This window comes from Corvus brachyrhynchos, unplaced genomic scaffold (genome assembly GCF_000691975.1).
Source record: "Corvus brachyrhynchos isolate BGI_N302 unplaced genomic scaffold, ASM69197v1 scaffold523, whole genome shotgun sequence".
NCBI classification, from domain to species: domain Eukaryota; kingdom Metazoa; phylum Chordata; class Aves; order Passeriformes; family Corvidae; genus Corvus; species Corvus brachyrhynchos.
Window position 1 is genome coordinate 2759452 of NW_008237265.1, and position 13027 is coordinate 2772478.

Here is a 13027-nt window from a genome sequence, read left to right on the forward strand (position 1 = left end):
CCCCCCGCTACCTCTCCAAAAGCCAGAAGACAAGAGAGCTTTTCCAGGCTCTGTTTGTTCTTAAATGTGGATCACAGAGGCATGTCAAGCTTCTTAAGTGGCTTAAAAAGTTGCCAATATTCAAACTAGCCAGTTGATAGGATCTGTCAGGTCATAGAGGAAGCTGTAAGCACCTCTTTGCAAGAGAATCACTTCTGTGGCTGATGGAGCCTTCTTTACCAAAAAACCATACTATGCTAAACCATGACACTCTCCTGCTACCAAAACCTGGCCACACAAACCCATTACAAAGGGGTTTCCAAAATATCCTCTGTGGCGCGCACAGGACCATCCCCAAGGGACACATGATGTGACTCTTGGGGATGGTCTGTACAGGGCCAAGAGCTGGACTGATGATCTTTCTGGGTCTCTTCCAAGTTGTCATATTCTGTGATTAATTGTTGGACTTTGTCTTCCCAGAGACTCCCATACCAATGGAAAATAAGCAATAGCTACAGGCTGGACCATGCTGAGCATTAGTGTAGTGACCTGCTTGATTCTGAGGGATTGTGTTAAGAGAAATATGTATGTGTGTGCATCCCTGATTTTATTAATTTCATTTTTGCTAAAACATACCTGTTACAGGAAATAAATGAAGCTCCTGTCCAAAACTGGGATTCTCCTGCACAGACTTGCCTTTCTTCCCTGTTTGCCCACACACCCCATGTTTCCCCAGTTCATTTCTACACAAAGCCTTGCATCATCAGCAAAATCTGATCCTGGCAGAAAACTAGGAAGCTACATGATGTGCAGCTTCTGATACCACTTTTATATTTGGAAATAGGTACCTCTAAGTAATAGTTTTCAAAGAGATGTGGTATTTTCTTAGCAGGTTGAAGTTGAAGTTTACCGGAGGGATTCTAAGAAGCTTCCTGGCCTGGGAGACCCCGATATTGACTGGGAAGAGAGTGTCTACTTGAACCTCATCCTGCAGAAGGTAACAGTGATGCTTATCTAATTTTCACAGGCTATTTATGCAGTTTTGCCTTTCAGAATCTAAACTGAGATACTTATTATTTTTTGATAGAGTCCTAATAGCTTTCTACAAAAAACTTTAACTGTATGCAGTGAAGCTGGGCTGAGTTTTGTTCTCCATAACAAAGTTTTGCAAAAGGAAGGCTTCATCCATTTTAATGGGTTTTGAGAGTGAATGAGACTTAGACAAGCAGCATTTCCATTAGAGTTCACAGTACTGGTGCAGCTAAGACCGAAGAGTGGTAAGTGTAAATGCAGTGTCATGTATTATGCTGGAGGGTTACTGCTCTTGACAGCAGAACTTTAATAAAACATTTGGTGGTAGGAACATGAAGGCAGAACTAATTATTTCTTTAATTAATTCATAGGTTGTTTGGTTATTGTGTGTGTTACATTGGTGCTTAGGAAAGCTGAATATTACTGTAATCATTTGAGATCCCTTAAGAGTTTTGCTGATTATGATCTCAGAATGGGAAACTGTTGGCTCAGGCACACATCCTGGAAAATAAATTGTTTTCATTCTCCCTCCTTTCTCCCAGAACTCTCTTTGCAGAACTTCTCTGCAGAGAGCAGTTTTTGCCTTTATTTGATACTCAGTAAAACCAGGATATATTTGCCACAATCAGAATTCAGAGATATTGTTATAGCTGGCCATTGCTGTCCAGAGCTATTGCACTTTATCCTTTTAAGTTTTTTCAGGTTGTTTGGAAGGCTGTGCTTGTGTTTTCTGATATCTCTAACATGTCACTGGTGTTCATTAGTGTGTCTCTTTTTCCCTGTTCAAAGGGAGGAAATCTTTTCCATTTCTATCATAAAGTGTGCTTAGGGATGTGTGTGTGTGTGTGTGTGTGCGCGCGCTGCTTATTCCCCCATCTGAAATTAAGTTCATGTTAAACTATATCAGCAGGACTTTCCTTACCCATTGGTTGTGCACCTCAACAAGCAGCTGTGCAAGAGATTTTGGTGTTACTTAGTTAATGAAAAAACACAGGTTTGAAAATCGTAGGAGGTTCAGTATAGTAAAGAGAGTAAAGAAAATGGCAACACCAAAATATCATGCTTTTTAGACAGACAGCTAAAAAAAAGTGAAACAGAATGTGTTCTGCTTCATGCACACCAATGTTTTGTTTTCCCAACTCTAAATGTTAATTTCTCTGTATGGTGCCCTGTTCCAGCTGGATTATGTGGTGACCTGTGCTGTGTGCACACGCTCTGATGGAGGTGATATTCATATTCACAAAAAGAAATCTCAGGTGAGCTTCCCCTTTTATTGCTGTGGATCAGAGGTTGGTATCCAGTATTACTTAATCTTAAAAACTGGGGCAGTGGTTCTCAGGCTGTGCTTTGACAGATTCATCCTTGTGAAGCATCTCAAGTCTTTGTATAGTGACATTTCTTGCCAGTTACCTAGATGGGAGATGTAAATATCCTTTATAGCCCCTCTTTGTAAATTTTGTAAATTGTAAAGACCCTTGCATGCTTCAGGGTGTATATCTTTGCCTGGTGGATTTAGGGGAGAAAGGGAAGGTGCTGGGGGTAGGAAGGAATATGATGCCTAACTGTTCCCCAGTCCGAGACTAAACCTGAAATTGTATGAGATCTGGGTTATGAGGAGCCTTCAGGGTAAGTTTCTAATGTAGAGCTGCTAAATGGCAGACAATTTACTGATTACCAATTTATATTTTTATTCTTTTACAAGATTCTTAGTTTGTCTCTTAACCTGCTCATTCCTTTATTCTCCATACCCTAGGCTTTTATCTTTTCTGTGCAGTTAATCCAGGGTTTAGCATAGTGGAAGAGACTGAATAACAAGCATAAAGGGGATAGGAGCAAGAAACCTGAGGCTTCCCCACTCAATTTCCAGTAGATCTTGCAACAACTTCTTCTAGTTAGCAGAAATTCTTCTTTAAAAGGCTCCTGTTGCCTTCAAAAGCCTGTTTATCCCAGGCATTTCCATTCCCTTAGTTCATGCAGGTGTTTGCATGGCTTTACCGAAATTAACCAGTGCTCTTTAGTTTTTAATTATGTTTTGCCACTTTAAAAGAACTTTTTCTTTGCCTACAAACAAAACTAGGAATGCTGATTGTTGTCTCTGTGATTTACATTGATTAAGCACATAATTTTTTCTCTAGGTGTTGTTGAGATGCCACATTGCGCTACTGATTTAAGCCTGTTATTTCTCATTGCTTTTTTCACTGTTGGCTAGTCCAAATTTCACCCCAAGTTAACTTCTGCAAATGTTTTTGAGAAAAATCTGTGAATATTATTTGCAGATTTGAAAACTAGGAAGGAGAAGATGAGGGATATGCCCTTACTGCATGTGAGCAGTATTTAGAAGGAAGAGGAAGTTTTTTGTTCCTCCTTTCTAGAGGCTCCTATTGTGGGACTGCTTATAAATTGTGTCTTCCCTTTTTCCACATTTAAACTTACCAGAACATACCAGTAACATTTCAGCATCGTTGCGTTGATCTATAGAGAGGGCAAAGGCAATTCCATATGCTGTGAAAGCATGTTTGCAGTTGGGCATTTCGTTGTCACGTCCACCATTGAGCTGTTGGTGTTAAATGAAGGAAATCCAGCTGGTTTGGATCTGCATTACTGCTCTGATGGTTCTTGCTTTAAAAAATGCGTCTTCTCCTGCCCATGTGTAGCCAGATGTTGATGGCCTAAGACCTGTTGTCCTACTCCAGACCTATGACAAATCTACTCTGCTCATACAACTGACAAATCTACTCTGCTCATACAACTGAATGCATACGGCATGAAGCCAGAAGGAAAAAGGCTGACTTTATTTTGAAAACTGCTGGCTTGACAATAAAATCTCCACAAACTGTATTTTCCTCAGGTGTGCCCGACTGGAGATGAATTTGGGAGGATGTTTTGCTGTTCATTGGCTGGCATAAAAATGAGAATGCCTGGAAGACATCTTTGTTTCAGGCATTGGTGCAAGTAGCATTTTTGAGGAGTCTGGGTACTTTCTAATGATGTTTCTGGTGTTGAAACAACCTTTCTTTTTAACTGTATTTCAATGTGCTTAAAGGCTGCATAGATACAAATAAGGAAAAGCAACCCTCTCATGAATATCTAATATCCTATCCTTAATTATGTTTTGTGTTGAATGGTTTGTAGCAAGAATGTCTCGAACTTGACAGCCTGGTCAGATCCAGAGCTTTCAGCATGTTCACAGTGGGCTAAGATTTGACAGGTTTCTGTAATTCAAACCTTTGTTTGTAAACAAATGCGGAAGGAAAGAAATCTGCTTGGTATGAATTCCTTCTCCCTCCTTACCTGGTCGCTAATCTTTTTGGAATGATAAAATCTAAAGCCTTTAGCTATTTAAACAAAGTCACTAAAGGAGTTCAGGAACTGCTTAGGAGGGAGAAATGTGTAAGAGGAAGCACAGTGATAAAAAAAAGAACCAGAAGATGCGGATGAGAAACCAAGTGTTGTGAGCCATTGTCTTGGTTTTGTCACCAGAACTGCGGGGAAAACAAAAACTCTCCAACAACATTTTTAGTGTTAGAGAATCAAGGCGCATTACTTTATTCTGGCCAGGATGTTGTTCTGCCAGGATGTGCAACAGAAATCATTTCATCCGCACATTGCCCGGGTTGTGCAGAGAAATTCATTCCATCATGATGGATTTCTCCTTAGCTGAAAACCAAGCTATACTAAACCACAACATTCTCACATAATTTTTACTAGATTTTTCACATACTTATACAGTCAAAACCCATAGAAATTAATTGGTTCAATGTTCATTGGCCCCAAGTTACACAGTTCTTAGTATTTGCTTTCCTATTGGTTATCAATCTCTTCGCCTTCAATGTTAATAGGTTCTCATTCTTCATTCCCTTATCTCTCTTTTCCTAGACCAGGTGTTTCTGACCATGCCAGGGGTGATGTTTGGAGTTGATATTCGTTAATGGTTGTTGATGGTCATTATTTTTTGTGTATCTTCTGTGCTACTCCCAGTCTGTTGAGATGTTAAGCTCATCAGGCCTCGAGTGATGAAACAGTCCCCTGAAAAGAAACTTTGATTGCCTTCCCCCCAGGGCAAAGATGAACAAAACCCCTGACTAAATTTACATTAAAAAAAATTAAACTTGGTATCATTTCGAACAGTTTTAGACAGTCTAAAGAAGTGGGCACTCTGAAATGAGTAACCTCCCCCTTGATTCCAACCAATCCCTTTCCCCCAATAACGAATGAAATATAAGTAGATTTAAGTGAAAAAATAACATTTTATTAACAAACAGACACCAACAGGCAGGGCGAAAAAGTAAATAACTGCTAGATACCAAACTGTTAAAACTCAAAACCGCATGGGAACAAAAAGAAACCCAAAATGCCAGAAATACCTGTTCCCAAAATGGCGCCTGCAGGAGGCAGCCATGTAACCAAGGGACAAAGGGAAGATGGTGTCACACTGTTCCCTTCCAAGATGGCACCTCCCAGGTGACCACATGTCCCCAGGAACAAAGAGACAAGATGGTGGCAACCCCTACCAGGAAGGCAGGAGCCCACAGAGCAGTTCCAGAGGCAGATGGAAACTCACCAGCCTGTGTGGGGTCTGCACTGCTGCAGCCGCTTCCTCCTGCCTTTCGCGGGCTCTGCTGCTGCTGCCGGGCTCTGCAGCCTGGGTGTGGAGTTGGGGGGGAAAGGGCCAGTCTGTGGGCACTGGCACAGGGCGGCCTGGCCCCAGGAACTCGCTCGCTTTTTTTCTGGCTGTTGGCAGAGTTTGCAAGTTCACTTTGAAACAGTTTCTAATTGCAAAATGCAATTTCTACAAGTAGCTACAGCTGCAAACCCAAAGCTGCCACAAAAGAGAGACTCTCCATAGCCTTCTCTCCTGGAAGGGCTTGGGTTGGAGCGAGGGCTGCTACAGGTGGGCGCCTGTGGAATTCGCCCCAAGGCAGCCCAAAATCACTAACTGCAGTCTCCCCTATACAAGGAAAAAAAAAACCCCAAAATTAAGAGAGAACAAAAAAACGGAAGGAAAGCCTGAACAAAGACGAAGTAGCCTGCAAAGTGAATACTACACAGCCAAGAGCCCAGAAACTGCCCCTGCACCGATTTCAAAAATGCCCGTGATAGCACCTCACACACACAAGGTCTGAGGCTGTAGGGTTATAAAGATACAGTAGTGGTTTTTGTGTGCAGGTAGATATGGAATAAAATAGCATTATGAATCACCCCAGGACAGCCACGCTGCCCTTACTGAGGGAGGTTGATCTTAGTGTGGTACTAAGTAAACAATAACAAATTAAAGGTGTTGGATCAGCTGCTTCATGGTAACTTTCTTGCACTGTGGTATTTTACTTTGCAGCACATTGCAGCAACATAAAGGCATCTGAAAGTGATGATGAAAAAGTAGGATGGTATACTGTAGTATGGTGAGAGGTTAGGTACACAGGTAGATTTACTGTGGAGAAATGGGTTTTTGATTACTTGCATGTGGAAACCAAGGATTCCTCAAGTGCCATTACTGCAAATCTGGCTTTAGTCAGAAACCAGCTCAGCTGTGCTTGAAGGATGTCCAGCACCTCTAGCGTAAGTTAGCAGTGCCAGCCTGAGATGTTTTGTAATTACTTGCCTTGTGTTTGTGTGTCTATTCCCAAGCACATTTCACTGAGAAGAGGTATCTTTTTCTGCATCTTTCTCAGCAAGTGTTTGCATCTCCAAGCAAACACCCAATGGACAGTAAAGGAGAGGAGTCAAAGATCAGCTACCCCAATATATTCTTCATGATTGACAGTTTTGAAGAGGTGAGTTCCTTGTCGCAGCAGCAAAGTTTTGTCCTATTCTAGTCGTAGGTCCTGATTAGCTGTTTTCTTGTACCTTTTGAACAAATGTTCTTGGGTAGTTGCGGTTTATCTTCTGCGAGATCTTATTTTATTATATTTTATTTTACTTTGTCGCAGTGGCGTTGGATGGTAAAATGCCGCGACCTTCCCAAAAGCGTCTCCAAGGGAGGAAGCTGTTCGATGCAGCCACCACACACACACACACACACACGTACGCACAGATACACCAGATAGCTGTCAAAAACAGTCCAACGATAAAGGAGCAGGAAGGGTCTTCGCATGGGTTTTACAGGAGAGGTTTATTGCAGCCACACTCGTGCAGGGTTGCAGAGAAGTAGCCTGAGAACAATGCAAGGTCCAGGGTTTTATATGGGAGCAGATTGAGCATCAGGGACCAATGATCTGAGGGCAGGGGGCGGCACACAGGTGGGGCCAGGGTAAAGGAACCAATAGGGAAATTCTGAGAGTGTGGTGATGGGGCAAGGGGTGGAGCGGCCAACGTAGCCAACCAGGGAAGCAGAACTGGGGTACATTAACATAACAGAACAGAGCATCTTGGGAGAAGCTTTTTCAGTCACCCTAACCTAAAAAAGAACCTAGGACTTGTTCCACCATAGGACTCCTTTTGTTCCTTGTCCAGCAGGCCCCCCACCCTCCACATATTTTATTTTATTTTATTTTATTTTATTTTATTTTATTTTATTTTATTTTATTTTATTTTATTTTATGTTACCTTCCTCTCTCTTTAATATTTGAAATCTGATCTTAAAGTTGTATTTAGGCATCAGTACCTATGATGGGCTAAAGCATGAAAGGCTGATGTGAGGGCTGCTCATCTCAATGTGTGATTTGCAGTGTGCACTGCCTGGAGTCTGTTTTCTTGAAAGGCTGGGGTGAAACATTCTGCTCCCTTTCAATTTATATTGAAAGTTCCTTGGGTGTAAGGACAGCCATGGGAATCGGAACGTATTTCAATTTGAACAACTGCAGTTTGCATCCAAGTGTTTCATCTTGCATCTTTGGCAGGTTTTCAGTGACATGACTGTGGGAGAAGGAGAAATGGTCTGTGTGGAGCTGGTGGCCAGTGATAAAAGCAACACCTTCCAAGGGGTGATTTTCCAGGGGTCCATCCGCTATGAAGCACTCAAGAAGGTCTATGACAACAGGGTAAGGAGCTTCTGAAAGACCATGTCCTTTGCAGCAATGGTGCTCTGACTAAATTTTCTTTGTAAAGAAAATTTCTAGGTTCTCTTTGGCTGATGCTGTCATCTTTTTGTCCTATTAGATCAGCTGCATCATTGTCTGTCTTTTTTGGCTTTGAAAGTTAGGTGAAAGCTACTGGATTTGGCTCAGATAACTGAGGGTATTGAGATTGGGATATATTCCTCTGCTGTTTGCCAAAAGGAGGGGAGGTAGGGATAAGTAGTCAAGAGTGTGACACTGGAATGGACTTGAACAACAGTTCTTTGAGCCCCTTCATTTTCTTGAAAGGTCATAGATATTTCTGTATTCAGAGAAGGTATGATTTCATGGGAGATCTTAAACTCTGGTAACTACCTTGCGATAACATGTATTTTTCTTCATTGTATTTTGCACTCATGGCTGTTTTCAAAAGACCCTTGTAGTCTCACTGCCACTGAGAAAAGCTTTCTCTGCTTTCTACAGAAACATGAAATACCAGCACTTTCACCTTCAAGTCAGTAAACTTCTTAAATGGCTTATTATGAAGACAATCCTGAGAGATTTTTAGAAACAAACAGAAGAAATTCCCACAATATCTACTGTGTCTGTAAAGTTCTCTTTGTTTCTGCCCTTGTCAGGAGAGATGCTGAATAATTTCCCTTCTTGTTGTTTTAAATGTGAGCCATTACACTCTTCCAGCAGGTTTCTGAGAGAATATGAAACAGAAGTTGTTTCTCTCCCACCGTCATCTTATGGCCTTACACAATCAGCAGCTGGGTTATTAAAATAAATGGGAATGCAGAATCACTGAGGACAACATAAAAAGAAAGTCCTGCAGTGGAAAGATAAGATCTGATGTGGTAAAGTCGCCACATAGTCTAGGAATGTTCTGATTGACCACACAGCTACTTGACATTATTTTGTTAGATGAAGTAAAATTGTTAATTTTTCAAATATTCCATTATGGCCAGAGGCAAACCTTGAAATTTTACCATTATTTTTACAGAACAGGAGTAATCTCTATGCTTTTGAAGGTTACTTCATTTCAGTTGTTTCAGGGAAGGTTTATATTGAATACTAGGAAAAATTCCTTTACTGGAAGGGTTTTCAAGCACTGGAACAGGCTGCCCAGGGAAGTGGTGGAGTCCTCAACCCTTGAGATATTTCACACATGTGTAGATATGACACTTAAGGACATGATTTAGTGGTGGACTTGGTTGGACTTAATGATCTTAAAGGTAGTTTCTAACCTAAATTATTCTAGGATTCTGTAATTCTCAGTACTATGCAAGCTGATGAGCATCTTGTCCTTTTCATAAACTGACGAAAATTGCAATAAATCACTTAAACTTATGGATAAATCCTACTTACATCACTTAGCAAAAGCTCGACTGTTTTCATATTGGTCTGTTCCTTTTTTCAGTTCTCAGTTCAATTCTCAGTTCAGTTCTGCTGACTGGAAATTGAGCCCCTGTGTCTGTTTATGGGATTTAAAATTGTCAGGGTGTCTTGGTGAGCCATGCAGTGCAAGTTAGTTGTGCTTGGGGCTGGTTCCTCATATTTTGGCCTTGACAGTATGGACATAAAAATGTCAGAAATTACTTGGCACAAAGTAGTGGCCCAGTTGTGGGGTGTGCTTTGCTGGTTTGAAGCATCTTGTGTGTGTGTGTCTATTGCCTTTTGGACTCAAACGAGTGCCTCGGCACAGGATGCATTGTGTTGTGCATGTACCTGCCTGTGCTCTCCTGTGCCACAGTGTGTGGGCCTGGATAAAAACTTTTGGTTTTCTCTCAGTGTGCCATTGGTAACTCTGCCTTTTGGATGGCTGAAGGAATTGGTTCTTCTCAGAACCTGTTTTTGTCTCTGTAAAATTACTTTCCTTTTGGAGATCACTTCAGATTGTGGCTTAAAATGTTTCTTAGGAATCATTATCCACTATGGTTCTGACATTTTCTTAGATAACTGCTTTCAGAGGATGTTATTTTCAAGTTGTAGAGCTGTTATTACATGTTCTTCTCTCCTGTCTTGATGCATTGTAGGTGAGCGTTGCAGCTAAGATGGCTCAAAGAATGTCTTTTGGCTTTTATAAATACAACAACATGGAGTTTGTCCGAATGAAAGGACCGCAGGGAAAAGGGCATGCGGAGATGGCAGTGAGTAGAGTTTCCACTGGTGACACTTCACCGTATGGGACAGAAGAAGATTCAAATCCAGACTCCCCAGTGCATGAGAGAGTAAGTAGCAGACAGAAATACTTTCTGAAGGTGAAGCATGAACATGCTTTGTTCCAAAGGCAGGAGGCAGATTGAAGCTGGGGTTAAGTCACATCGAGGTGCTGCACTTAAGTTTGCCTCTGTGTAATTTGGTTGAACTCAGTATATGAGATGGATTTTTTTAATGCAGTTTCTCCTGAGCAAATGCTGAATACAGAGATGACTGGATGATTCATACTTCTGGAGGAGTGTTTTGTTGAAACAACAGCAGTCTTGATGCCAAGGAAACCGATGATTCTGCCTGTTTTCTATAAAATACTTAGATTCCACTTCTGTGCAAAATGGGATTTACCTAGAAATGTGGAATTTGTGTATTATATAGGTTGCTTGCTAAACCTCACAGGAAATGGTATTGTTAGGTTTTGCCACTGAGGAATACTGCCAACACAAAGCCTGTATAATGCTAAACAAAGATCACGGACCCAGATGCATCATACATATGCTTAATTTTAATGCAAGTGCAGTAAAATGCCAATAGAATCAGACCACAGATGCCAATTTGGCCTTTATTCAATCCTGAGCTTTATTTTCCATTACAACATTTTACCTGGTTGATGGGGATTAGGCAACATGTCTTCAAAATATTTGCACAGACCTGGGCTGGGTCAGTACCTGCTAGAGTCTAGCATGGTTTTCTGTGTAGTGTGGCTAACCTGTATCATTTAAAGATCTGAAGAACTGCTTCTAGAGATCTCCATGCAGGCAGTGTGGTTTTTGTTTCTGACTTGGTAGAAAGCAACATGAGCTACCAGCACAGAACTCATTAACTGGATGTTCTTGCTCTCTACCACAGAAATACAGCCTGAAGAAATCAGGCCTGGAGGGACAACATGATCTTTTGTCTCCAAGGCTTCCAGTGTCAGCTGGAAAATGTCAAATTAGATTTGATAATGTGTTACCACTGCTTTTTGCTAGTGGTTTTAACGGTGATACGTCTGTTTCTCATTCCACCCACAGTGTGATATGAAATGACTCCAAAATTAAAAACAGAGGCAAGCACAAATTAGAAATTAAGTGTGCTGGGGAGAGGATCAGTTGGGTGTTACAATCCCTTTCTTTTATTTTTTTAACATTAGTGATAGAGGGACAACATGGAGTGTTTCTGCAGTGTAACATCAGCCTGGCTTGGCTGCCATTGTCACTCCATGTCACCTCCCTCTGCATTCCTTTGGACAGATATGAGCAGTGTCAGGTGCCAGCTCAGGAAGAGTTAGGGGGTTGTTAAATTGACTGTGTGAAGAAGAAAAGACAAGATAAAAGTTACTCACATCCATTTGCAAAGTAGTTATCCCTATTTTTTTCCTTTTGAAATGAAACTATTAAAATAGTGCAATCACAGCCAGTACATCAGCACTACATTTCAGTTCTCTCCAAAACAGGTGTGCTGGCTTTAATTGTAGTTTACTCAATGGCAACTACTGCTCTGAAAGAAGGGTGTCTCCACAGTTTTGTCCCTAATTTGTGTTTCACCACAGATGGTTCCATCCATGTATTTGTCATCACTTGGACTAACCAAATCATCTGAGGCACCACAGCTTCATTTTCTCCTTCCAGTATTGAAACATGACACACATAAAAGAGAACATTGACTTCATGTCTGCCTCAGTGTGTTGTGCTCAGGAATTTGTGACCCTGCTCCCCAGGGACACTGACCTTCCACAGGGATCCCATGGGACAGCCTTCCCAATAGGGAAACTGCTGCCTTGTGCGTGCCAAAGAAATGAAGGTGCACGATTTGAGTGTGTTCAATACAATACATTCTTAGCATGTTAAGTCTCCTGAATTTCAATATGCAAAAATAAGATCGACATTCTTGGTGCCTAAATTACTAATTTTGTGCCGTTATGACTGTAAATCCTTGTTAAAAGTGATCATCTGAGGAGAGAGGTTTTTCTTTATTCATGTAACAGTTGAGGGTTGTGATATACCAAAATATTTTCCCCTTGATGAGCATTTTGAAGCTGAAATGTTTACTCAGTTGAAATTCTCTAGCTGCTTTGATAAAACATATCTAGATACCCGTCATCATTCTGATTTTTACACATGTGACCGCCTTGTGGCACATGGAGGGAAAGCCAAGTCTTTCTCCAGCATTTCTTCTATTTCCCTTTCAGGTTACCTCTTTCAGCACACCGCCAACCCCAGAACGTAACAACCGCCCATCCTTCTTCTCCCCATCCCTCAAGAGAAAAGTGCCCCGAAATCGAATTGCTGAGATGAAAAAGTCCCATTCAGCAAACGACAGTGAGGAGTTCTTCAGAGATGATGATGGTGGAGGTGAGAGAAGTATTGACAGCTAAACAGACTTGTCTGGAGAGGGCACAGAGCTGTGGAAAGGTATCCCAGTGAAGGGTTTTCAAGCAGGTTTGCAGGGTGGAAAAACGAGAGCTCCACAAACAGCCAGTGCCTCTCTGAAAATAAGATTTTTCACAAGCTTGAGTATCTCTGAATATGTTAAAACTTATTTCTTTTATGTGGACCCATTTGAGAGAAACTGGAGCAGCTGAGATCCTCCCCCTTTCCCAGATGTCACACACTTTGGGGGCACTTCTCCAGGTATAGTTGGGTAGGGCATGTTCTCAGCAACAAGTTCTTTGAATTCTGATTTGATCAAGAGTTGGTTAAAGCTGGTGAAAAGGTGTTTTACTTCAACTGGCTTTAAATCAGTTCTGAACTCTATAAAGAGAAAACCTAATGAGTTTGTATAATAGTTTAATGACTTGTGGAACTCTTCCTTTAAATTCTAGTTAC

General features: G+C 41.3%; 1 protein-coding gene across 1 annotated transcript in view; it reads left to right on the forward strand.

Moving 5' to 3' along the window:
• Window positions 1-13027, forward strand: part of KIAA0930 (KIAA0930 ortholog) — a 63415-nt gene that overhangs the window by 41317 nt on the left and 9071 nt on the right. Inside the window, exons 2-7 of the mRNA XM_008630824.2 lie at window positions 869-976; window positions 2190-2267; window positions 6681-6782; window positions 7848-7988; window positions 10043-10237; window positions 12391-12553. Of these exons, the coding sequence (XP_008629046.1) occupies window positions 869-976; window positions 2190-2267; window positions 6681-6782; window positions 7848-7988; window positions 10043-10237; window positions 12391-12553 (787 nt within the window). The remainder of the gene's footprint in view (window positions 1-868; window positions 977-2189; window positions 2268-6680; window positions 6783-7847; window positions 7989-10042; window positions 10238-12390; window positions 12554-13027) is intronic.